The sequence below is a fragment of the Mauremys reevesii genome, linkage group 4 (assembly GCF_016161935.1).
Source record: "Mauremys reevesii isolate NIE-2019 linkage group 4, ASM1616193v1, whole genome shotgun sequence".
NCBI classification, from domain to species: Eukaryota; Metazoa; Chordata; order Testudines; family Geoemydidae; genus Mauremys; species Mauremys reevesii.
Genome location: NC_052626.1, coordinates 130,518,072 through 130,545,156, shown reverse-complemented (window position 1 = coordinate 130,545,156; position 27,085 = coordinate 130,518,072). Strand labels below are relative to the sequence as shown.

The following is a 27,085-nucleotide window of genomic DNA, read 5'->3' as shown; positions in this document are numbered from 1 at the left end:
TATCCCCAGCTCTGCCGGCCTACTGTGCAACCCTAAGCAATTCCATTAACACCTCCCCACCCAACCCCCCGAACCTCAGTTTCCTTCTCTTTCAATGGGGACACCACTGAATGCACAGGGGAAGCTGCAAGACTAAATTAGCTAATCTTTGCAAAAAGTGCTTTGAGATCATTTTGCAGATGGGGCCGGGGGGAGAGGCACTGAGTGAGGAGGAAGTGGCTTGCTCCAGGTCACACAGCAGGTCAGCGCCAGAGTCCAGAGAAGAATCCATGAGTGCCAGCTACCGGGCTCGTCCCGATCTAACCACTAGGTAATGCTGCCTGCCCAGAATTCTCTCTCTCTCTCTCTCTAAACTCTCTGAATTATTTTCCCACAAGCTCTCTAGAAGTTAAGCGCGAGACAGAGAGGAAAAAGCAGATGCACAAAAGGAGAGAAGCTGAGCGAAGGCAATGCCGCAGCATGATGGCTGAGCCGATCGGAAGCCGAGCTTGCCAAAGAAGATCGTGCTGCTGTAGCCAGCAATAGAGGGCTCCGAGATACCCGGTTTTAACTGCACGAGCCACACAAGGAGAGCTTTGTTCGCGGGGAGATGCGGGGACAGCCCCTGGTTTTATGAGGCTTTGGGAACCCTGTAAAAGTCTGCATGGGTTTATTAAGCTGGCAAATTACTTGAACAAGAAGAATACGGCTCGTGCCAACGCCAGGCCATGTGTCAAAAGGGCACCGAGCCAGGCTAATCCGTGGGAGACGGGACGAACCCCTGCCACTTGGAGACGGGGACGCCCGTGACGAGCGGGCACACGTGCGCCGAGGGAGGCACGGATGGAATGCAGGAGGCCCACCCCGAACAAGCTCTCATGGGGCAATTTAATTCACTCCCTGCTGACTCTCTCACTTTGTTGTGCTCTGAAGCACGAAATTACAAGATTTACAGGAAAAAATGACATGGCCTTCCAATCTCACACGGGGGCCTTCCCATGACAGCCCTGCAGCTCACCCAGAGAAGCAACCCCCTTCTCTCCTGCCCGGCCCTGCCAGATGGCCAGGGCTGGCCAAGAAAGCAGCAGAAGAGTTACAGAGATATCTGCTGGGCAGGGAGCGGGGAAGGATAGGGGTGTGGGGAAGGGGACAGCTTTCCATTCCAACCACCTGCTGCTAAGAAGACTGGCACCAGTTTTGTTTTGGCGGGAGCATTTTTCAATCAATCAGACAGACAGCAGCACGTAGGCACAACTGGGAGGCTGAGGTGCAGCACCACCCAACTCTGCTGTGTTACACTGTCAGTGCACTCACCCGATGGCTCAGAGTCACTGAGCTGGTCATGCGACATGGGGACGGCCAGGCTGGACCAGACCCGGGGTCCATCCAGTCCAGCATGCTGTCTTCACCAGCCCCAGCTGCTTCAGTGCAAGGTGCCCTGCAGTGACTGGACCTGCCACCAAGGAAAGTTTCATTCTAACCCCGCAAACTTCACTGACTCTAGCAACTTGCACTCCAAGCTCCCTCTCCTACCTCAGTGATCAGCCCCGTGCCCACACAGCCCACTTGTGTGTGATTTAAGTCACCACAGAGCCAGGGCTCGGGCTGGTGGGTTAGAATTGAATCAGAGATGACTGGCACTGGCTGGCAAAACTCAAAGGCTTAACTTGATTCCCTGAGACAGCCATACAGGAGGATGGGGACCCACGGCATTAGCCTTTCATCCTTCTCAGGGGCTTAGCATTCGGGTCAGCTACTCCATCACCACGGGGCAAATGGTCATTGAGGCAACATCCAGTACTCAGGAGAGGCTGCTGAGATCTAGAACGGCTGCTGGCCAGAACTGAGATGCATTGGCATAGCTGTATGGGGGAAAACCAGCATTTTACTCCTACTTACCAGTGGTGGGGGTGAGGTAATAGCATGATCAGAGTGGGAACATCATTCATCTTCATCTTGATCCTCAGGTGACCCATTTTGCCAGTGTATGAAAGGCTCAGAGACCAGCCCAACCCGTAATCCAGGTTCTCAACACCCCAGAACCTTGCAGGAGCAGAACTATACAGCTCTGCCCCAGCTTTAACAAACTCAGTGGCAGTCATTTGGCAAGCAAAGAAAGTGGGTCGTCATGGGATATTCACTGCCACCCAAAGATGACCTCAGTCCATTGCCGTCTTTCCTCAGGAAACAATGAAGCTGCGCTTACAAAAGTCTTGCTTGATTTACGATGGGTGCTTTCTCTACCAGATTCCAACCTGGGGCTCCCATCAAGGCCAAAACCACCTTGAGATGGGACTAGAGATGAAAGGCAAGTTTTTTTTGGACAGGTCACCTGCGCTTGCTAACCTCTTTCAACAGGCCAGAAGATTAGCTTCAAAAAGCAACACTTGAAGTTAGCGGTATGGAACCACCCCTTAAAAGCTAGAAGGCATGAAGTCCAAGTTACCCATAATTCTTTGCTATTTAATTTTGAGAGTATGAGAAAAAAGTCCCCATTTAGAAGAGAATTTGGCTTCACCTCCTGCTAATGATCTATGAAATGGGGGGGAGAGGGGGAGGGTTAATTGTACCCTGCTCCATGGTGCTATTCAAAGAGTCATTAGTGCGATAGCCACAATTAGGAACAAATAGTTTGTGTCCAATTTGTCTCCTGGATGATTGTCTTTGATCAGTAAATTAGCCCATTTAAAAAAGAAGTTTGTAAGATCTAAGACGCATCAACAGCTGACACTGCCTGGCTTCCCCATTTACAAGACCAGTGGCAGCAACTGTTACTGAGCAGAGGGAATGCAAATGTTGGGCTGGTGGAAGGGGAAGAGACCTGACTTATGTAGTGGTTTTGTGCTGAGTTAACTATTTCTGTGAGGGGTGTTTACTCAACAAAGCTAAGATCAGGAAGACCCCTACTGAGGATGCAGTTATACCAGTATACTAGCACAGTTTGTACAGCTTAAGCACTGTTGTACTGGTATAACTGCATCCACATTAGAGGATCATGCCACTTAACGACACCAATTTCTAAACAGATATACTAAACGTAGTATCAAAAAGCCCCTTGTATGTATACAAGCCCTTAGTTCCTTGGAAAAAGAGGTTTCCCCGATTTCTAAATTCCCATCTAGATCCAGATAAAAAACTGCCCCAAAGCCCAGGGCTTTCTGAATCGGGGTGTCTGGATTTCTTTGTATATGCTCCATACTTGATTTTCATCTGTTTCTTTGCAGCTAGGCTGTACAACTCCAGAGCAACAAGAACTACTAGGAAAAAAAGAGTCTCAGATTAATCCCGGGTGTGGCGAACGCAATGTCGGGACAACAGAAGTGTTATGCTAGTATCAGATCCCAAGAAGAAATAAAAGATTCTGCTGTAGCGAAAAATTCCCCACCAGGATGCACTGGAAAAATTGAATAACCACAGCTCTATTGGCTAATGAGTCTGGAAGGGTTGTTCTCTTTTCACCTGAGAGACTGATTCCTTTGAGTTCGTGCTATGGTTGAAATAAATACTACATGCTGTATTCCCCACTCTAATTTCAGAAGAAAGCGGGTCATCACAAGTCAGTGTGTGGGGATCTCAGGGCAGGAACAGTCTGCTAGCCAGCTTTCCACCCAAGACACATGGCATTTAATTCTTCCCTGGAATAATGCACCTCTCTCTAGGCCAGGTTTCATATCTACTGGCAAGCAAAGCAAGCAAGCCAAAGAGCAAATGAACCTGGTGATGAAGTTGTCCTCCTGTACGAGATGAATCTGGTGCGACTCATCCCTCGTTCCTAGAAGTCCTGTTTTTATCCCCATCACAAAAAACCACCACCAGTTAGAACTACATGGCCTCCATGTTGGCAGTCCCAGGAGAGACTAAAAAATTGAATGGGCCCTAGAGATTGAGCTTCCACACACACTCCAATGGGCATCAAACCTGTGTCTTTCATCAGCCCATATGGCAAATCGATTTGCTGAACAACCTTCTTGCTTAGCGGTTAGAGCAGCAGCCTGCCACTCAGGAAACCTGGGTTCCATTTCTATCCCTGGCCTGCTGGGTGACCCTGGGCAAGTCACTCCACCTCCCTGCGCTGTGCTTTGTTGTGCCTCAGTTTCCCCCCAAGCTGTAAAACAGGGATAATGATGCTGACCACCTTTGTACAGCACTGAGAGCTAGAGATGAAAATTGCTATACAAGAGCTAGGCATTATTACTACTTCCGGGGAGAGCCGGGTCCCCGCAGGATCATTTAATGGAGAAACCCCAGAACTAACCAGCATGAAAACACAAGAGAAGCACATCCAAGTCAGGACTGGATTAGCTGGGATGATCACTTAGAGGGGAGGCCAGGAATGGAAGGCAAGGCATTTTCAGTAGAGGCTCTCTCCTTAAGGAACTCCATTCTTCTTTGGGTTCTTCAGAACTTAGCCTTCAAGGCCCAGCATTAAGTATGTATGCAGGCAATTAAATGAATTTCTGAACTGGGAGAGTTAAGACCTTACCAGCCAGCTAAGGTAGCCACTGGGCTAACAGCAGTGTTTAAGCACTCAGATGCTATGGTGACAGATGCTGGTACACAGAGAACCCAGATGGATAGTACTTTGGATACTCCAAGAGGACAAGCCTATGTTTTCAGAAATGACTCATGAGTGGGGATGCCCAACTAGAGATACACCCCCCCACACACACAAAAGGGGCATGATTTTCAGAGGGGTGGGTGCTCAGGCACTTGAAAAATCAGGTGCCTTGAAGGGGTCTCAAGCCGGGGTTCCAAAATCACTGGGTCACTTTGGAAAATCTTTGCAGAATAAAAGCATAAAAATATTAGGGCCAAGTCTTTTAAAAACAAAAAACAAAACATTGCACGTTTTTAATTAACAGTAGTCACCCAGACACCACAGCAGGAGAGGCCAGAAGACCATGTGCTCTTTACTGCACCAGGAGGGTGTGGATTTCCATACAGCATGGGGATGAAACACTGGCTGAAACTAACCAAGGGAATTCCCACCTGGATGGGACCAAAGCTTTCAATGGGGCCTTAACCTCCAATGATTAAAAAAAAAAAAAAAAACACCACAAAAATTATATTAACAGAGTAGGGGGGGCGGGGGGAAAGAGGGGACTATAAAAATGATACTATATCTCCCCCCCACCCCTGTCTCCTTTTACCCCAAAAGAGCTTTTGGGGAATAAAAAGATTATAAATTATTTTTACACTACCCTCATAAAAATGACATAGTCACATTCCAGAATTAGAACTATTAAAATAAAACACAGAGATATTTTTAGATGGATATTAACCGTAAATGATGCCATATTGAAAACCACTCCCCCACTCCACTTCCTCCATCCCCATTCTAACATAATCAGAACCAAATGGCTCCAAGAGATCAAAATTAATAAAATGACAGAATTCTTTACAAAAAAGGAACAATCTTTTTCAACTCTCTCTCGGCCCCAGTTGTTCTCCTCTTTGCCACACACATCCTAACGCTTCTGGACTTCGATCCTCCTTGGCTAAAGGGGTTAAATCCATTTTCACTAACGGAGAACACAAGGAAGTCTGACCATTGCTCCCAACAATTCCCTTTCTCCCTATGCTTGGAAAAAAAATTAAACATTTATGCTCAGTCATAAATGAAATATAAATCAGGCACCCTAACAGAGAGATGAGTTTACTTAAGTGCTCTAGTCTCATTTTTATCTTAAATACCCTAATAGTAGCATATGACATAATACATTTGAAATGCGAGCACATGCTTTTATAGCACAATGCCATCCACACCAGAGTCTCCCCACCACCACCTTCACCCCCTTTTGAATAAGAAAAACAGCTGATTTGGTTATAAGTTTGGTGTCTTGTTTTTGTTTAATATGTTAACATATCTTTTACATATGTCTGCAGTAAATAGTATTTTTTTTTTAAAAGCACAGAACAAATATTACAGCAGACGGATGGGATGGCTTTTCCAGATGGGCCCTTTCTAGATAATTGCAAGTTGGAAAGTGTGCTACCAGGAGCCCTCAGGCTGACAGGTTCAGCGACAAAGGGAGGAGAAGGAGAGGGTGCTGATTTGGGGGATGGAGGCAAGATTGTGCAGTCTGAAGCTGGGGTTTTCCAGAGCATAAGGAGAGTTAGGTGCTCACGTTCCAGTGAAACTCATTAGGATTTAGGAGATTTCCATGGACATCAGGCACCTGACTGCACTGAAAATCCAAGCCTTCAATCCGGACTGAGAGGGTTCATGGTCTCTAACCTCTCGTATGGGATCCCACGCGAGTGAGCTGTAGTTGCTGGTTGGGAAGTTGATCTTCCAGGATGCGCTGCCAGCTGGTTTTGTGGTAGGGGGTTGCCTTTAAAAGCCATTTTTGAAAAACCCCATGGGTTAATTAAAAAGGCAGGTTTTCTGATGGTTTGTCCAAGACAAAACCCTCCCTCCTTACTCACCCACCTCCCTCCTTGTGCCCCACCTCCATCCCACCATCTCCTCTTCCCTGCTGAGATCTCCCCCTCCGGTTTCCCATCCCAACACCTCTTAATCCTTTCCTGCCTCCTCCCTATCTTGAACCTCTCTCCCCTTCTCCTTCCACCTACCCCCCCCCTCTTCTCCCTTACGGGCTCACTGCCTCCCCCCTTCTCACTCCCCTTCCCTTCCCCTCCCCCCTCTCCCAGCTGCCTGAAGTTGGAAGGTTCCCTTGTCTGGTGTGAGTCACACACACAAAAGAAGTGCCTGCCCAAGCCGAGCAACCCGCCGATGGTGGAGACGCCCTCCTTCCTCAAAGCCCCGCAACAAAGGGACTTCAAGGAGACCAAGTTTTCCCTAACTCCTCGAGGGCAACATCAGAGTACTGCGCAACTTGGAGATGAGGGTTCTAGGCACCCGTTCCCTCTCCCCCCGGAGGGACATTGTCCCTCCTGAGCCCTGCGATGGGTGGGCAGCAATGGCCACAGACATCCACGCCTGCCTCTTGGTCAAGTCCTGCTTTAGGCCCCATGTCTCAGAGGAGCTGGACTTGCCTGCCTGGGGCAAGCAGGCTGAAGCCACAGTGAGGTTCCCCTTTGGGGGGCTAGATACAATCGTGATCCCAGAGGTGCCTAAATACACTAGACATCATAGGGCCAAACAGCTCCATCGACTATTCTCAAGTGGTGCCTAAAGGCACATCTGGCCCCCTCCTCCTGGAGCGTCATTCCACTTACTCCCGAGTTTGATATCTCCTGTGGAATGGCGAAGGAGACCATGGGGAGGGGGGGAGGGGAAGCGGGGAAGCCCCCCCCCCCCAACAGTGGAGCTGGCCCCGTTAGTCTCCAATTGTTCTAGAGAATCCCCCACTAAGCCAGCGCCAGAGCCCCAAAAAACTCCTGCACAGACAATTGCAACTGGACGCTGGCTCATTGAAGGGAGACACGAGACAGCGGGAGGCTGCAAGAAATGTCATTCCATCCAAACCCAGCTGGGAAGCAGAAGTTTATACACAGCTGGTGACATAGGAAGTAAACCTATTCCAAAGGCTGGGTCCGGGGCGGCTGCTTCTGGAGATGAAATGCGCTTGCTGCCTGTCAGCCTGCATTCTCCACTAGTTACAGGGCAAAGTCAATTGAGTTAGGCAAGAGGAAGAGAGAAGAGCTAAATGTTATAGGAAGCAAGACACATGGAAAAACATAACATGGATCCCTTACATTCCACTAGCACCTTCTCTCCTGAGGGATTCAAAAAACAACCCCCCCAAAACCCACAATCTTTCCAGATACATTTTACATTAGATACACACACCATTAACCCATCACTGGAATGCGGCCACCTCTGAAGTGAGGGCTGGCAGCTCTTTGGGCAGCTCACAACTGGTTTTGATAGGAAGATTATACCCTAACTGGCTCAAACTGCAGGGAGAGGTGACGAAAATTGTAGGAGGCAGAATGGAGTGAACCAAGTTTGGAACAAGTCTGGCCAAAGCACTAGAGCCACTTTTTTGGAGAAAATGCTACGATGATCACCTTTATGACTCATTCTGAAGACCAAGCCTGGCCTCCAGGCTCACACAGCACAGGGGGCTTAACCCCCATTTTAAGAGGGGATCTCTGGATAAAAAATCATCAGAAGACATTTGGGGTTCTTCACCTTTTAAGTGCTCAAGTGGAAATAACCTTCAAGGGGCCTGATTTCCAGAGGGTGAGTCCAGCATTTTCCGGAAGCCCAGTCAAATTTAAGGCACATCCATTTGGGCACCAAGGAGGAGAGACAGTGAGATGTCCAGAATCACTAGTTCAAAATCTTGGCCAGAAGCCTGTCAGGTGTGGGAAGAGCTAGGGGCCAGCCCAGTCCCACCACAAGCCTACGATCAGTATCAGCATTCAGAGAGGGACAGGAGCTCCCCCCGAGAGCCCAGCCCTGGCAGAGATTCCTAGAGCCAGCCACACAAGATTTAAGATGACAACACTGAGCATGAAGGAACGCAGGGGAGGCCAAACGAGTTGCTCGGGCTCAGACCAGACCCATCCTGCACCAGGCTTTTCAACCAGTTGGTGCCACCATTTCCCAGGCGGTCACCTAACCAAGTGCCTGGGATGAAAGCTGGAGTGGGCGTCTCGGCGGGGTTCTGCCACCTGAGGCTCCTGCCCCTCGTGAAGCCAGCAGCAGTCAATGGGCAGCAGGGTTGCCGTGGTATCCGGCACATTCCCCCCTATTCCTCCCCCCCCATCACTCATCTTGCAACGGGTGATTCTTCTCCACTCACCACCTTAGTCCCCAGTTGCCATCCCAACCTTCCCCCCCCCCCCCCCGAGGACCATGGAAAGGGAGGAGTTCCACCAGTCCTCCCAGCTTCCCCACCTGACTGGGTGTCTTGCTGGGTGGGGGCAGGGCGGGGACTAGCCCCCCGAGTTAAAAACTCATTAATGTGCAAAGACCCGGGTCCTTTTGAATCTCGTTACAGGATGTTAGCACGCTGGAGGTCTCTTGACGTTCCCACAGCAACCACTGTGGGAGTTCCCAGATGCTAGGCAACCCTCCCATGACCCCGGCTGGCCTTTCCCCTCCAGCGACCCCTGCCACAATGTAAGCGCGCGCTATTGAATCCCAGGATGCTTTTCAACTGGGCCCCACCATTGAAATCCAGGGATTTAACCCTAACGCCATCACCTTGCTTGGGGGATGGGGAGGGGAAAGATCCCTCCCTCCCCTCCACCCTGTTCAGAAAGGGCCTGCGGAAGCCGAGCAGGAAGCTGTTTCTAATGCTCCAGTCAGAGAAGGCTGGGGGCTGTTGTCTAGGGGCCTGATTTCAATCCCCATTACCCCAGTGTAAATCCAGAGTGAAGCCACCGACAGCAATGGATTTACTCTGCGTTTACCAGCAGGGCTAACCAAGATCAGAACCAAGCCCTCGGACATCAACCCAGACTCCAAGGGCTAGATTTGGATCTTGGTTAGTCCTGTTAGGTTAACACAGATATTACGCTGCTCAAGACACGGGACAGCACGACAGGTACTGAAACTGGCACGAGACTGGACAGCAAGAGACACCAGAGCAAAATGACATTCAGACTGTCTCTAAAACCATCGGCACCTGGGTTGCAGCTGCAGAGTATGTGCCCATCCCCCCCGTGCATGCAAATTGGGCATGTGCAAACTGGGCATCACTGCACACACTGTCCCCCTTAGCATGGCATGTGCCCATTTTGCACAACCAAGTGTGCAATCTACCCTCACGTGGCTAGTGGGTTCAGCTCAAGCACCACCCATGTATAAAAACATAAGAACATCCACAGTTCATTTAGACCATACACAAGTACAGAAGGGCTGTGTTAATCCTCATGGGTCAGGGCATAAACCAGCCACTAACTGCCTGAGGTCAGGAAGAGAGGCTTTGCCTAGGGGCTGGTTATTCTGTAACTGTCCATGATGAGGTTTTCTTGTACCTTCCTCTGAAGCCACTCAAGTTGCCAGAGAAAAGGCACAAAACTAGATTGACCCTGGGTCTGACCCTGCCTGGCAAAACCTAGGTTTGAAAGAAACAAGACCATGGAATAGAGGTTACAGCATGGGGCTGGGAAAGGGAGGGTGGGGGGTGAGAAATCAGTCACAGTTAAAGCTCCACAGGAGAAATCTTATGGCAGGGAAGCCAAGCCATCTGTCTTGACCTGCACACACTGGGAAGGTGGCGCTGTGGAATCAAGTTAGTTGAAGCCCAATGGGATGCCCAAGCTGGTGGGACACACTTATGATGTCACACTGGGCTGTTTGTGCAAGACAGTCTGCACAGAGTGTAGTGCAAGGACTCTCGTGGGCCCCCAAATGATTTTGGGCACCTTTTCAGGCCCCAAAAGGTGTGCTCATTGGGACAGGGGGTTCACCCCACCAAGCGAAGGCCCGTGCTGGAAATAACGGGACAGGTGTGGTCTCTAGCAGGGCAAAGGATGAGAGCAGCCCCTTTTACGTGAATGGCTGTTTCAGTTCTTTAGGGAGGCATTAAGGCTGAGGATCCTGTCCAGCTTGGGCACGTCCAGTCTGCTGGCATCTTACCCTGTCACTGCAGTTTCAATGGGAACATCTCTTCTTCCCTTCCCCTCCTAAACCATAGCATATAGCACTTGAGGTACAAGGACGCGGGCCAAGAGCTCTGGTGAGAACGGGGCCATCATCTCCTGAGTGGGATCCCTCTGTAGCCCTTTGGGATGCATCTGCAGTCTGCAAAGGGTTAAGAGAGTCCCAAGAACGACACACTAGTTTCCTAGCACAAAACTCCGGCAGGTAGCTCTCAAGATCTCCCCCGGCCGGACCAACCCCCTTTCCTGCACTCGAATTCGGCAACCCCTCCTGGGACCAAGTGCCGGCTGCAGGTCGTGCAGCCACCTCACTCCTTTCATCTCTGTTTAAACAAGCTCTTCAGCTCTGCCCGTTGCGTGGAAACAGACACTCCGTCTTGTTCAAAAATGACGTGCGCTCTCTCTCCAGCGCTGTTTGTTTCAGTCTAAACTCCTGTCAGATGCCTGACTTCTGACTCTCTCTGTTTATCTCTCTCTCCTTCTGTCACCTCATTACTCCACAGCCCAGCTCACGTTTCCCGGCCTTGTTTACTCTGAGCTCAGGAGATGGGCACTTGCTCAGCGCGGGAAGAGAACGCGCTATATACCGGTGGCAACCGGAATGAACGCAATGAAAAGCTCATGCCGGAGCCTGGTACAAAATCCAGCCCCACAGGCAGCCCAATTCTGGGGCTTGAACCCGCTTCGGCAGAAGAGGAACTTCTGCACAAGATCCTCCCCGTGACCCCTCGCACCCCCCCGTGATCGGTTGGAAAGCCACACGCCTGCTGGAGAGACAAAGGGTTATAGTCTCGTGATGTGAGCATGGCACCAGAAGCCAGAAATTCCCCACTTCTAGTGCCAGTTCTGACTTCTCTTCCTGTCTTGGGCAAGTCATTTCACCTCTGTAAAATGGGACAACCCCGTCTCTCCCTCCCAGGGGTTTATTTAAGCCAGGCTTGCAAAACTAAGTGTTATAAGGAAAGCATATTGTGTTAGGCTGGAGACAATTTTGCGGGAACTCCCCAAGCATTTAAACCCTAGATGATTGTGTGTTCGCAACCCCCTTTTGGGGATGGCATCAATCCAATTATTTCCTCCCCATAGACCTCAATGACCCATAAACGGTTTTTCAAAACTCTCCGTGGAATTCGCATAGTTAAAAAAACCAAAACCGAGACATTTCAGGAACTGCGGCACAAACAGGGATATGGGAGCCAGCAGACAGGAACAGCCCAGTGGTCCAGTATCCTGCTTTCGACAGGGGTAAATGCCAGATGCATCTGAGGAAAATAGAAAACCTTCATAAAGCACCTAATTGTGCAAAACTCTCTATATGGGGACATTTACTCCTGACCCCAGCTGGTACTCAGCTTGTTCCCTGAAGCACAAAGATTGATGGGCCTTAGGAATGTCTATTCAAGCTACTGTCACTGCAGATGTCATTCAAGCTTGGAAGCTCACCAAGTAAAACCTTGTGCCAGAGAGTTCCACATGCAGCGTCAAAATATCATCATCATCCCACACACCCTTGTTCCTGGATTATATGATAAGGAGGGCGGGGGGGGGGGGGGAGGCAATAGCTTGTAACTCCAAGCACATCTCCTATTGCCTCATCGCTCCCGACCAGCGACCCAGATGGGCGGTGGTGCCCGCAGGGCTAGGGCAGCTGGGATACAAACACCATTGGAATGTCAGGATGAAGAGAATTTGCTAAGGCCAAGAAACCACGGCATCAGGGTCAGGATTTAGGCTGACGAGGGCTAACGGGATGGGTAGATTCTCCGCCTCAGCCCACCAGCCAGTTCTAAAGGAGCACTTTGTAATGCATTCAGTGATTCAGCGACCAGACAACCACAACGGCTGGAAAAGATTCGAAGAGAATTTTAAAATCCACATCCCCAAATCGCCTCTCCGCTACAGGGGGTTGCGCTTCCCACCGCTGTGTCTGACGAACATCTGAATTACCCTCCATTAGCACAGCTTCACTACGGGGTGTCTTGATCATGGCACTCTCGATCTGGGGGGTCGAGACCACCCCGCCCAGCCCACGTGGCTAGGCAGAAGGAGTGCCTGGGATGGGAAAGGGGGCCCAGGTTTGGAAAAGGTTAAGAATCACCCATCTAGATACACTGACCGTGTCAGAGACCATGTCTAGTCTCATGGATCGCAGGTTCTGTTCCCAGCTCTGGAAGGGGAATGCCTAATGCTGAGAGCAAGAACTAGCTACCAGGACTGCTGGCTTCAGTTCCCCAACTCTGAGAGGCAAGGGCAGGCTAGTGACTAGAGAACAGGATTGGGGCTTCTTGCCACTGACTCATCACACAACTTTGGTCCAGTCACTTGCTCTCTCTCTCCTACCCCATACATGAAACAGGGATACCACCAGCACTTCCCTGCCTCCAGGGGTGCGGTGCTGCGACCCTTGCATTCACTAACCTTTCTGACATGCCTTACGAGCCTCTGGTGCTAACACATGGCTCTCTCTGCCTGACCCCCAGCAGCCTGCATGCAGCACCCAGGGATGTGACCCGGTGCCTGCGAGGGGGCGAGTGAGCATTCACGGGGGGTGGCAGCAGACAGAAGGAGTGATAGGAATGCCAGGCACTAATGGGAATCAACTGCCTTTACCCATTCCCCAGCGGCCTGTGCCAAAAGCCACCGGGGCCCTGGCAGAGTCACTGGTGCTTTCCAAGCACACAGCCCGCCATCCCCTTTGCCTTGTCCTGGCTACAAATGAACAAGCGTCTCCTATTTACCATGGCCAGGCGAGTCTGAAGCACACGCTGCCACTAAGTGAATTTCAGTGCCCTCTGCGCAGGGCACTGCAAAGGCAACCGCACCCCCCCCTTCCCTGTTGGGGAGGGGAGAGGACGAGCAGCATCTCATTCGGCGGGGTGACTCGGAGAAGCATTACATGCATGATTACCCTTCAGATCAGGGGAACAGTGGCTTAACTGCGTGAGAAACGGCTGTTATTCAGGTAATGGATTTACAGCGCTCGCTACTAAAGTATCAGACACAGCAATTTTTTACAGCTTTCACGCTGGAATTTATGGCTCAGGGAGGCGATCTCCACACGAGGCTGGGATCATTGCCTTATTTAGTATCCGAGGAGGAAAATTTATGTTTTCTCTGAAGTTTGTTTTGAAAAGGTAACCTGCAGGCATGCCTGCACCCCCCCACCCCCAGCCTAAACTACACATGCGCCCCCCCGCCCCTAGCTGCACTCAAGCACAGTGAGCGAGAGTTGTGTGTGTACGCACACACGCACTCAAACTAGACACGCATAGCTGCATGTGTGCACATACTTGGTGGGCATGTGCGTAGTTCAGTGTGCATGTATTCCCCAAGTTACATGTGTGTGCATACATGCAGAGATCAAGCTATATGCGCACCAATGCACCCCTGCACCCAGAACTCGGCATGTGCAAAAAAGGCCTATGTGCACGAGCACAGAGATGCACACAGAAATACACACAGGTTGAGACGTATGCACACATGAGCTGACTGGCACACCGAGCCCAAGACTTGCACACAAATGCATTTGCAGGAAGACATCTGTACAAAGGCAGGCGTGCTCAGACACACATTCACACAGGCAGGCCTACGCACACTCACCAGCACACCCCTCCTTACAGGGCTGTGAGCCCCAAAGCATGGAAGAGAAAGAGCAGACATCGGTAATCTCCGAGAGTGAAGAGGAAGAGCCCATGGAGCAGAGAAAGAAGCAGCTACCTACTTTATGCCCAGCGGGTTTTTATAATCATTTTGTACTCACAGCCCTTTCCCTCCCCTGACGTCCCAACACCATGCATTCAGCTTTTGACACTGTCTTACATTCATTCCATATGAAAGGATCCCAGAGCCACACGGTCTGTAGCAAGATAGGGATCACTCTGCCAGCACTAAAATGCAGCCATCCCTGTAGCAGAGCACATCACCCATTCCAACAGCGCACTGGAACACTAAAGAACCGCCTGAAGTGCAGATTGACATCTCCAGCTGAAATTGCAGGAGAACTGAGGGAGGCAGGGTGCAACTGGCCATGCTGGAATGTGGCCTGAGCATCAGAGCTAACATCCCAAAACTAAGGTGACGAGTGTGCCAAGGGGATCTTCAAGGACCTTGCCTTCTGGCCCTTAGTCTGAACTCCCCATCGATGAGGTGGCACCTCCAGCAGTGCTGGCGCCCTTGGAGGCTCATGCTCTTGGCTGAAAGTGAGTGACAAGATTGGCCCAGAGCAAGGCACGCACATTGAGGTGAGGTGAGGTTTGCTGGACGGCAGAAGCTCACTGAAGTATTGAGAGCAGCAGCCCTGCCCTGCCTGCCTCCTCTTCCGTGGGGTGCCTAGGTCAGGCAGAGCAGATGCAACTATTGTGTTCTCCCATAGACCACTGCAGACAGTACTTGAGAGGGACCCGATTGAGAGCACCCTCATATGAAAGACCGTACTCAAAGAATAGTTACCAATGGTTCACTCTCCAACTGGGAGGAACCAAGTGGGGTCCCACAGGGTCAGTCCTGGGCTCGGTACTATTCAATATTTTCATTAATGACTTGAATAATGGAACGGGGAGCATGTAACAAAATCTGCCCATGCTACCAAGCTAGGAGGGGTTGCAAGCACTTTGGAGGAGAGGATTCGAATTCAAAACAACCTTGACAAATTGGAGAACTTGTCTGAAAATCAACATGACGAAGTTCAGCAAAAGCTAAGTGCAAAGTACTTCACTTAGGGGGGAAAAAATCAAATGCACAACTACACAGTGGAGAGTAACTGGCTCGGTGGCAGTTCTTGTGAAAAGGATCTGGGGCCGAGAGTGGATCCTAACTGAAATGAGTCAACAATGTGATGCAGCTGCAAAACAGACTAATATCATTCTGGGGTCTATTAACAGGAGTGGCGAATGTCAGACAAGGGAAGTAATTGAGCTGCTCTACTCTGCAATGGTGAGACCTCAGCTGGAGTCCTGTGTCCAATTCTGGGTGCCAAATTTTAGGAAAGATGTGGACAAATTGGAGACTCAAGGGGAGAACAACAAAGAGGAGAAAAGGTTTAGAAAACCTGGCCTCTGAGGAAAGGTTAAAGAAAACTGGGCAGGTTTAGTCTTGAGAAAAAACAACTGAGGGGGAACCCGATAACAGTCTTCAAATATGTTAAGGGCTGTTACAAAGAGGACTGATCAATAGCTCTCTATGTCCATTGAAGGGTCAGGCAAGCAGTATTTGGCTTAATCTGCAGCAAGGGAGATGAAGTTAAACGTTTTCCTGATATTTAACCTGTAAGGCCAGCTAAGCTCTGGAATAAGCTTCCAAGGGAGGTTGTGGACTTCCCATCATCGGAAGTTTTTAAGAACAGGTTGGACAAACACAGGTCAGGGATGGTCCTGCTTCAGCACAGGGGATTGGACTTGATGACCGCCCGAGGTCCCTTCCAGCCCTACATTTCTATAATTCTATGATTTCCAGTGCAGGTCTCCAGATGTCCCAAAAGCTCAAAGACTGGGGGATGCAAAAAAAAAAAAAAAAAAAAAAACCCAGGACATAGGGAAGACAGAGTAAGAGAGAGAGAAAGGGAGGAGAAGAAAGAGGCTCTTTCCTACCTGCTGCTGCTGAAAATGCAGGAGTTCCACCGGACTCATTTCCCCATTGGTTTCCCCGCCGCCTCCTTCCCTTCCTCCTCCTCCACCGCCGCCACCGCCGCCTCCTCCGTCTGTCTGGTTGGTGAGGCTGCTGACCCCGTTCTGGCTGGAGGGAGTGGAGCGTATTGTCTCCGAGGCAGATTCAACCATCATGACTTGCTCGCAGGACCTGAGTGAGCAATGAGAAGCAGCAGCGTCCCTGAGCAGAGCGTTATTGGAGGTGTTGGATGGGGCTACCCCTGGGCTATGAGGGCCTGCGGGGAGAGCAGCCCCCTGGTGCATGTTGTCTGTACTTGCTACCCTGGCCTCACCAGGGCAGGGTTCCCTCTTCCCTCCTTGCATCTGCCCTTTCTACAGCCCCCAGCATTGGCACATGAGGCAGCTGGTTAGCAGGAGCTGTAGGACCATTTCCCTTGAGCAACGAACTCAAGCAAGGCAGGGCCACGCATCATTTCCTCCTCCAACACCCAACCATCCTGCCTGCCAAGATCCACCTGGGACATCATCTCACCATGACCCACCTCCACCTCCAGCCACTCATGTCTTCCCCACCCTGCCAAGGCTCTCCTCACCCCAGCTTCACCTCCACTCCCGCCCCTGACTTGGAGGAGTGCCCTTCCTTTCCTCCTCTAAACCCTCCCTAAAACCCACTCGCCCCCCCTCCAATGAATCCTCTCTCCAGATGCCTGGCCGGTGGGTTGTGCTCACATGCTCAGGATCTAACAGATCGCCAGATCTGGGACTGGGAAGATCAGACTCGCAGGGATATTGGGGCGTTTTTGCCTTCTTCTGCGGCGCAGGGAGTGACTTGCCTGCTGGGATCACCTAATCATTCCCTTCCATTGCAGGGGCCTGGGGCATTGGTGGCACCCTGGCCTCTCCTGTGCTCGGACAGTGGCATGAAGTCTAGGTGCCTGAGGACTGAAATGTGTTAGTCTAACTAGAGTCTTTGGGATCAATAGGGGCTATGTGGGTGAAATGTGATGGCCCATGATGCACAGCAGGTCAGACGAGGTAATCTGGCGGCCCCTCTGGTCTTCAGCGCTATGAAATTATGAATCCTTCCTACCCCTGCCTCTCCTGCAGCTAACCCATTGTCTTGTGCTCTCTCTCATCTGCATTAAGACCTAAACTCTGTGAGTTCTGTACTTTAACCTGCAAGCCTGTCTACACACAAAGATGCACTGCTCAATTATAGATGTGATTTTAAACTGATTGAATTAAGCTGGTCCAAGAGGCTGTGTGCACGACCCTCTTCTATTGATTTCAGAGCAGTTTATTTCACTTAAGTTCTAGCGGAGCAGAAATCAGTTTAATCTAAACCAAAATAAAGCCACCCTTAAACTGAAATCCAAGTGGCTACAGAGGGGTCTGTGGATAGATTTGCACGCCGGCAGCCCCAACCGTTTGTGAACCATCTAGTACATTTCCAGCACCATGAGCAGACTCTCTGTGTAGTTATTGTATTACAAACAGCAGGACTGGTCAAAACAGAGAATTTCTGTCTGGCGGGAAATTCCAAGATTTTGATATTAAATGTATTTCGTCCTGAACTGGGACAAAAAGTAGAAATCTTGGAATTTTTCACAAAAAAACAAAATAGTCCAAAGAATTTTGTTTTTCATAAGGTCAAAAGATTGCATTTTCACTCGATCATTTCAAATATCACATAAAAGAGATGAAGCAGGACATTTTGATATTTTCCTGTTGAAAATGTTGACAAAAATCGATATAGTCCAGCAAAATGTTTCAATTCTCTCAAATGAGTGGTTTTCAATGGCAAAAAATTTTGCATTGGAAATATTTTCAACCAGCTCTACTAACCAGAGAGATGCCGCCAAGTGCAGACACAAAGCAGAGCGTGTTAAGAACAAACCACGCACAACCGAGCGCCAAGCCAACATGGGATGCAGGATTCAAATCTGAGAAGCAGCAGTTCTTCAAAGAGATGCATCAGCCACCAGAAGGTGACCCTCCCCTCAGACTTCTCATCACCCCCCGCCCTTCAATATCACACATACAACAGTTGGTTTTTGGTGTTTTTCTTTAAGCCTCAACTCCTGGAGTCAGTTTATTACAGGAGAATCCGTTGTTTTTTTTTTAAAAGTAAAATTTCTAACCCTCACAGCTGTGGAAAAAAAGCTCGAGAACATGACCCGAGTGCCCCCTAAAGGCTCAAAAACTTTCAAGGCAAATAGAGAGAACCCCAAACTTATTCACTTTTTTATGATTTAATGATTTTTGGGTCCCGCTGCATGATTTTTGCAGTCTGGGGGGCTGCAGGGCTGACTTGCTGTTCACCTCATCAGACAGGTTCCAGCATCACCACCTCCCATACAGCTTCCCTTTCCCACACCCTGGCCCGTCCCATTTGCCCCCTCCCCTAACAATTCATGGGTAAATGCTCAGGGATGGGAAGGGGAGTCAAAATGGTTTTTTTCTTAGGGGCCATTACGTAGGGAGAACCTACCCATGAATCTTTCACTCCACAGGGGTAGGGAAGCTGGCGTGTGTCATCCTGGAGGGGCTGCAGAACAGGTCTATGAGAAATATCCATAGTAGACGGAGCCGCGTATCGCCTCTAACTGAAAACCAGACCCTCCACATGCCCCATTCACACCCAGCAAGATGCTAAGGGCTTGGAGAAACTAAAAATATCCCAGCCCATAATTTCCTCAGTTCCAGCAATGGGTTTTAATCACCACCATACGAGGTGCAACCTCCCCACCCCCACAGCTTTGTTTCACTGCCAAGGGAAGCAAACCACACCAGCACCACGGCAAAGGGTAGGTGGTTGAGGACTCCAGGCTAACCCCAATGAGATGAGACACATCAGAACCGGCTCATGGAATGGTCTCAAAAGATAATGGTCAACAGGAAACTGTCACTGAACAAGTATATTTCTGGGAGGGTCCCGCAAGGATCAGTTCTTGGCTTGACACCATTTAACTAATGAGCTGGAAGAAAAACATAAAATCATCACGGATAAAGTTTGCAGTTGACACAAAAATTGGAGGACTGGTAAATAATGAAGATGACAGGTCAATGATGCACAACGATCGGGAGCACTTGGTAAGCTGGGCTCAAGCAAACAATACGTGTTAAATATGGCTAAATGCAAATGTAGACATCTAGGAACAAAGCATGCCAGCCATCCTTACACAATAGGGGACTCTACCCTGGGAAACAGTGACTCTGGAAAAGGATTTGAGGATGGGTGGATAATCAGCTGGACATGAGCTCCCAGGGTGATGCTGTGGCCAAAACGGCTAATGTGATCCCGGAATGCATAAAACGAGTAGAGGGAGGTTGTTTTACCTCTCTATTTGGCAGTGGTGTGACTACTGCTGGAACACTGTGTCCAGTTCTGGTACCCACAATTCAAGAAGGATGTTGATACACTGGAGAGGGTTCAGAAAAGAGCCAGGAGAAAGATTAAGGGATTAGAAAGTATACCTTATACTGTAAAAGCAGCAAAGAGTCCTGTGGCACCTTATAGACTAACAGACGTTTTGGAGCATGAGCTTTCGTGGGTGAATACCCACTTCGTGGGATGCCTTATACTGATAGATTGAGCTCCTTGAGTCTATTTAGCTTAACAAAGAGAAGGTTAAGTGATGACCTGATTGTAGTGCGGAAGTACCTCCTTGGGGAACAAATATTTAATAATGGGCTCTTCACTCCAGCAGAGAAAGGTCTAACATGATCCCAGGGCTGGAAGCTGAAGCTAGACAAATTCAAAGGGGAAATAAGGTGCAACTTTTTAACTGAGAACAATTAACCATCAGAACAATTTACCAAAGGTCGTGGTGGACTCTGCATCACTGACCATTTCTAAATCAAGACAGGATGTTTTTCTAAAAGATCTGCTCTAGGAATTATTGTGGGGTGGGTCTCTGTAGAGGTCAGAGGAGATCATCACAATGGTCCCTTCTAGCCTTGCAATCTATGAATTTGGCCCTTGAATCTGAACAGAGCCCATCAGCAAGAGCACGGTGGAAAGTGTTTAACAGCTCTGCAGGTTTGTTATTGGCAGAGCTTTGCGCTCTGAAGAATGCCCTGCTCATCCAGTTTTAGTACCTGTCTCTTCCAGGGTATGGTTTGCTTGTGCAGTGCGACCTCCCACCCGGCTCCAAGGTGGCCTGCACTCTCCAGCAGTCATGGGACTTTCTGGGGGAAGGGAAAACGTTATATGACCTCTGCTCCCCCAGGCACCCACTAGGTCTCCTGAGTACCCAGAAGACAATGCTGCCTACACAATTGTGGGCAGTACTAAATACTTGTGAGAGTACAGCATGTGAATACCTTAATTATACTTAATGTGAGTTGGAGTAACAAGTATTGACATGTCACCAGAGAAGGGGTGTGTGTGAGGATTTAGGAGCAGAGCAGGGTCCGAACAACCCCCACCCTTGAACCTGAACACATCAAAGTTTAGGACAGAATTTAACAGCCTGCCCTTGGCCTGCCTGAATTATGGGGAAGTTCAGATCTGGATCTGAACGGTGCAGCCTGGATTCATTTGTACTTGGGAGCTCCCGCCAGGAAGCGAAGAGAGATCGACAAACATTCCTTGTGAGATTTCCCATGCTTCTTGTTTGCAGTCGGCATCATCACCACTGGGACAGAATTTGAATTGCATTAGACAGACAGAATTCACTAGCAGATGAATTACAAACTTTTCATTTTCTCTTCTATACCTTGGCAATGAGTGAGCTGTTGTGACAGAGCTTTCCATCCCCGAAGACTTTATTTTGTCTAGCTAGAGGCTTCTCTATGGCCTGCATTATTGTAGCATCTGAACACCCTGCAAGCATTAAGGGATTTTATCTTCACAGCACCCCTGGGAGACAAAGGAAGATTATCCCTATTTCACTGATGGGGAAACTGAGGCACAGAGGGATTAGGGGCCAGATGTTCTAAAGAGCTCAGCTCCCATTTAGGACACCAAAATAGGTGGCCAGATTTTCAGAACAGCCCAGTACACCGCATGCAGAGCTCTATTGAGAATCTGCCCCAAAGGGTCAAAACAGGAGCTCCTGGATGCTGAGTGCTTCACGGTCCAGTCTTCATTTAAAAAGGCTTAAAAGAGAGCCAAGCTCTTGAAAAACTGGGTGTATGTAACTGGCCCAAGGTCACAGCAAGTCTGTGGCAGAGATGGGAATTGAACTCAGAGTCCCAGTCCAGTACCTTAACCAGTAGCCATGCTTCCTCTCTATTGCTTACATTTACACAGAGGGGGAAGGTGGGAGTTCCAAAAAGTTACATGCACTAGTTTCAAAGAGATCGGATTAATAATCTTTATGCAACTGGGCTTTACCAGTGAGTGACTGGTTAGCTGTAATGGAAGGTTCTCTTTCAAAACGATGAGATGTGTGTTAGAGGGCGTTTGTGTGAAACTGCCTCCCTTCGTAGATGTGTCTGATGAAATAGCCACATGTCCTCAAGTGAAAAAAATATATCCCTAACAGGCTGGCTGCATGCATTAAATCTGGACCAATGTACATAAGAATGGCTGTACTGGGTCAGACCAATGGTCCATCTAGCCCAGTATTCTGTTTTCTGACAATGGCTAATACCAGGTACACCAGAGGGAATAAACAGAACAGATAATCATCAAGTGATCCATCCCCTGTCACCCATTCCCAGCTTCTGGCAAACAGAGGCTGGAGACACCATCCTGGCTAATAGCTATTGATGGACCTCTATCCTCCATGAACTTATCTAGTGTTTTTTGTTTTGTTTTTAAAAAAAACCTTGTTATAGTCTTGGCTTCCACAACATCCTCTGGCAAAGAGTTCCACAGGTTGACTGTGCGCTGTATGATGAAATACTTCCTTCTGTTTGTATTATGCCTGCTATCTACTGAATTTCATTTGTCTCATTACATCATGGTGAAACTGCAACGGAACTTTCTATTCCATATGTACGTGGGGGCAGCAGTATGAGCAAATCAGGGAACAGGCTGCCAGGACTCCTGGGTTCTACTCCTGAGCCTGACTTAGGCAAGTCACTTCCCCTCTTTGTGTCTGTTTTACCTTCTGTAAAATCGGGATGACACTTATTCTTTGTCACATGCTTTGAGAACTGCGGATGAGAGGCTCCTGTGTCAGAGCACAGTATTTGTAATGATCTGAGGACAGGTTTAAAGAGTGGCTGGACACGGAGCTGAGATGGGAATTCCTGCTTGGTGGTGGTATTGACAGGTGCATACACGGAAGGTGAGTTTTATCAATATGTGCAATTAACGAAGCTGGGGGTTGGGGCACCCATGGGAGCTGCTGTCGCAACATGTAGCTCTAAGATGCTCCAAGGTAAATATAAAAATATGGAGATATACCTATCTCATAGAACTGGAAGGGACCCTGAAAGGTTATTGAATCCAGCCCCCTGCCTTCACTAGCAGGACCATGTACTGATTTTGCCCCAGATCCCTAAGTGGCCCCCACAAGGATTGAACTCACAACCTTGGGTTTAGCAGGCCAATGCTCAAACCACTGAGCTATCCCTCCCCTGGTACAGTCACTAATCAAAAAATCAAGCCCAATAAGATAATACTTTAGTTCAACCACAGGTCAGTGGGCTTGAAGCAGTCATCACAGGATGATATTCTCTGGCCTGTGCTAAGCAGTTGGAGTAGATGGTCAATGGCCTCTTCTGCTTAGAAAAATCTATTAATCCAACCTACTGATATACATGAGAAGGGGTTGAACATAACACTGGACTCCCCTCACCTGAAGGCTTCATCTGGGATCCTGGACACTGACGCACTAAGCAAACTAGAGATGTGGTGCCCTGACAGGAAAATTGTTTCTTTCACTCCTTTGCAAGGAAGACAGAATGCAGCAGTTTTGCTTCATTCAAGCCAGCTCCTTTCCTTGCCAAGGGGAGAACTGAAATAGGCATGGTGTTTGCCAGTTGCCAATCAGAGAGATGGTCAGCAAGTTCGAAACAGGAAAAGAAAAAAAAAAGGGATGGGGGGGGAAAAACTGTTTCTTGTCTTTTTTCCCCCTCCTATCCTCTTTCTTTTCTGTCTCTTTTTTCTTTCTGCAAGATAGAAAGACAAACCGCGAACAACATAATTGCTGAAATGTGGCGTGTAATAATAGCTATTCAGAAGCTGATCATTCATATTAAACAGGGTGAAGCAAGCTTCTCATTTGCATGTTTGAGATTATATGCATTTCAAAAGTCATTTCCGCAGGGTGTATGAATGACATTAATTCCCATGTGGAGTTGCCGGCTCCCTCCTGTAGTCCTCATACTTTCAAAAACACACACTCGCGTGCACACACACACGCACAAAGTGACATACTTGTAGCTACGAGAGAATTCAAGGTTAAAGGGATTACTGTATTTTCTTTTTATTTAAAATATATGAGAGTCACTTGCAGGGATGTGAGGGCACTCGCGTGAAATCGAGGAATGTTGCTCCAAGCTCCGAGACGCTTGCTGAGAAGGGATCACAGACATTACCAGAAAGAGAGACAATGTTTGCCTACGGACATTGTGAGCAAAATCTAGGCAGATCCATGTGCCGACTGCATTCACCCTCCCCGAGCTTGTGCTCAAAGCTGTGTATTGATCTCAAAGCACCTTCCAAACAAATCAATCCATGCACTCACACTTTGGTAGGTAGAAGCATAGCTAATGCACCTATATTGGAGACAGGGAGAGCAAGGTACAGAGCGGTGAAGCGACTGGTCCCCATAAAGTCTGGCCAGAAGTAAAGCAAGGAAAAAGAACCTAGGAGTCCTCACTCCAAGTCCTCCAGTCTACCAATCAGAGTGTCTACCTTACAGAGTCACATAAAGAACAGAAAGGCACATTGCTTTATAATCTGCTCTAACCACTGGCTCATGCTGTCTCTTCCCCTCCATTGTGTCTCAGTTTCTCTTCCCTCGTATTTTTTCATTCAATTCACTTGCATTCTTCTAGCCTATATAGAAGTTAACCCACACTCACCACTGCAGCAGTTGAGTGCCTTCCCAAGATGATAGCTATCCATGGCTCTTACATGGTCCCCGTTACCATGGAATCTGAGCACCTCACAATCTCATGGATTTATCCTCACCACCCCCTGGTGCTATTACCCCATTCTACAGAGGGGGAACTGAGGCACAGGCATTAAGTGATTTAGGATAGTTTACAGTGCAATACATGGAGCACAGCCGCGGCTGGCTCAGCTCTGCTGACTTGAGCTAAAATGATCAGTGTAGAGATTCGGGCTGGAGCCTGGGCGGTTTCTCCCACAGTCCCAAATCACTTCATTCCATTTCTGCCCAACTTTAAGAGTTCAAGCCTGAAAGAGCTGAGCATTCCAGTTAAAGCAGAGCTGGGCAAAATATTTCACTTAAATAATTTTCTCCCTGAAAATGAGAATTTTCATTTCTTTCGACAGTCTTCGGGTTTCTTTTTTAAATGATGAGAATTTTTCAATGTTCAAAAAGCCAAAAAATTCCTGAAAACAAGGTTTTCCATTTCTTTCCATGTTCCCCCTCCCACCCTGAGACTACTAACAACTATTTTCTAACCATCTCCAACTTTAAGCATGTGAATAGTTTCAACAGGAGAAGCAGAGAGAATCCCGGGGTCTTTCTGTGTCCAGAAGCCATGAGCTATCTTTGGGGTCATGAGCTTTAAAGGACTCAGAGTTGGATTAGATGTTTATATGGATAACAAGAATATCCAGAGTTATAATAGGAAAATGTTAAAAAAAATATATAAGAGTATTGGAGAAAATGTAAACTTTCCTGGCTTCAGGGCATAATTTCAAATCTAGCTATTGAAAATTAGGAGGAAATCTTTCCCTATTGGTAGCTTATTGCATAAATATGGCATTTTTTGCACCTTCCTCTGAAGCATCTGATGCTAGCCGCTATCAGAGATAGGATACTGGACTAGATGGGCCACTGGCTTGGTCCAGTCTGACAATCTCTATGGTCAATAACAAAATGCTGATCAGTTTCACGAGTCCAGTAAATTTCACTTTTCTGGTCTCAATGCTAGTGGGATACTGCTGCACTGGTTTCCTAACAATGCCAGGGAAGGATAAAATATTTTTAAGTTTTATTTTAAAATATATAATAATGAAAATCTCTCTCTTCATATTAAGGTTTTGTAAAACCTTAAAAAAAATTAAACCGATGGTGTGTATTAACTGTTACAGCCTCGCTTTAAAATTATGAATCAGGAGCTATTCTGAATCTTGGCTCAGTTGGGGCTGGTGGCTCCACGTATGATGCTGGAAGGTTGAGAGAGAAAAAAATTGTCTGTCTGTCTGTCCCAACATGTACGTTCAGGCCCTGATTCTGCAAACACTTGAACACGTGTTCAACTTAAGCACAAGCAAATGAACAAAGTACGTGCGGGATCAGAGCCTTAGTCTTTCACCTGGTTTAGCTTTCTCCCCTCATACATCTCTTATTGTTAAATATTTTTATTATAGCAGCACCGAAAGAGGCCAGTTTAGGATCAGGGGCCCATCCTGACGGGCACTATATGGACACACCAGTATATAGGTCCTGCCCCAAGAAACTGCCTCAGGAGACAAGCGTCACATTAAAAAAAACAAAAACGAAAAAACCATATCACTGATTACCAGTTTCCTGCGGCCAGGATCAAAATCATTTTGTTTAACAATTGCCCTTCCATTTTACTGCCTATTTTTGCCTGCTTTAGCGTGCATCTTTCATATGACAACGAAAAGAAAAGAGAAACAAGAGAGAATTACTAAAAGGGCAAAGAGAGAGCCCTCTGTCTTTAGCAGTACCATATGGCAAAGAGAGTATTAATTACTGTTGCTTTTTAATTAACAATTGCTTAATCTGAGCAGTAACATTTGCCTTGACATCTTTTGACTCGCTGCTAACCTGTAAAGCACACGCGCCATGCCAAGTCATCAATTAATTTTTATTGACATTTTCTTCCCCCAAACAGGCACAATCCCAGGCTTTTCCAATTAACACCTCCACACTCTCTAATTAGCACAATTAACAGACTGATGGATGCCCAGAGTTTCCCTGGGAGAGTGAGCGCAGATCAGCTCTTTTTGCTATCGGGACAGACTTCCTGCTGAGCGCACACATGCACAAAAGATGTCTCCTCTGTGATTTAAAAAGCAAACGCTTATAGGATGCACATATGTGCAGCGTTAGGCTCTTGAATATGTATACACATCATGGTGGTGTAATATTTATCATCATCATCATCAAGCATTTATATGTATCTATACAGAGGAGGGAGGGATGGTACAGGGGTTAGAGCACTAGCTTGAGACTTTAGGACACCTGGGTTTAATCCTCTGCTCTGCCACAGACTTCCCGTGTGGCCTTGGGCAACTCACTTAGTCCTTCTGTCCCCCATCTGTACAGTGGGGCTAACAACACTGCCTTGCCTCATAGTGAGACTGGGAGGATGAAGAGAGTAAAGATTGTGAGGTACTTGGTAAAATAAGTAACTGTTTTAGCTCTTTTTCCTCATCTACCCTCTTGTTTTTATTACAGTGATTCCTAGGGAGCCTGTGACTTTGTAGTGCATTTTACAGAGATTACTACTTCAATGATGGTATACAGACCCCACCTGAGATCAGGGCCCTAGCGTGCTAGGCGCTGTACAGACACGTAAGAGACAGTCCCTGCTCTGAAGATTTTACAAACCCAATTAGGACAAACACAGAATTGAAGAGACACAAAGTTCAGGGCTCAAACACACAAAATACAGGCTCACATTACCTAGGGAATGAATCATACAAAAGTGTTGATATTGTTAAGAACAGTGTGAGGCAGGGCAGGAGTAGATTATCCAGGAGTGGAAGCTGGCAGGGGTATTATTTACACAGGGAGAGCGGAAACCACAGTGCAGCAATATCTCCCCCCCTCCCCGAAACTATGTAGTCTAAACTGCACAGAAACTTCAGGATGTGCCTGGGCCCTGGAACTGGGGGAGATCCAGGATCC

At 48.2% G+C, this 27,085-nt stretch overlaps 1 protein-coding gene across 7 annotated transcripts in view; it reads right to left on the bottom strand.

The window, feature by feature from the left end:
- The window catches only part of FOXP4 (forkhead box P4), a 140,724-nt gene that overhangs the window by 80,380 nt on the left and 33,259 nt on the right, over positions 1 to 27,085 (bottom strand). For all 7 annotated transcript variants that reach the window (XR_005597669.1, XM_039535187.1, XM_039535189.1 and 4 more), the window contains exon 2: positions 16,089 to 16,296. Coding sequence is in view for 6 of the 7 variants with exons in the window: in XM_039535187.1 (XP_039391121.1) it covers positions 16,089 to 16,280 (192 nt within the window). In the remaining variant the exon portion in view is untranslated. The remainder of the gene's footprint in view (positions 1 to 16,088; positions 16,297 to 27,085) is intronic.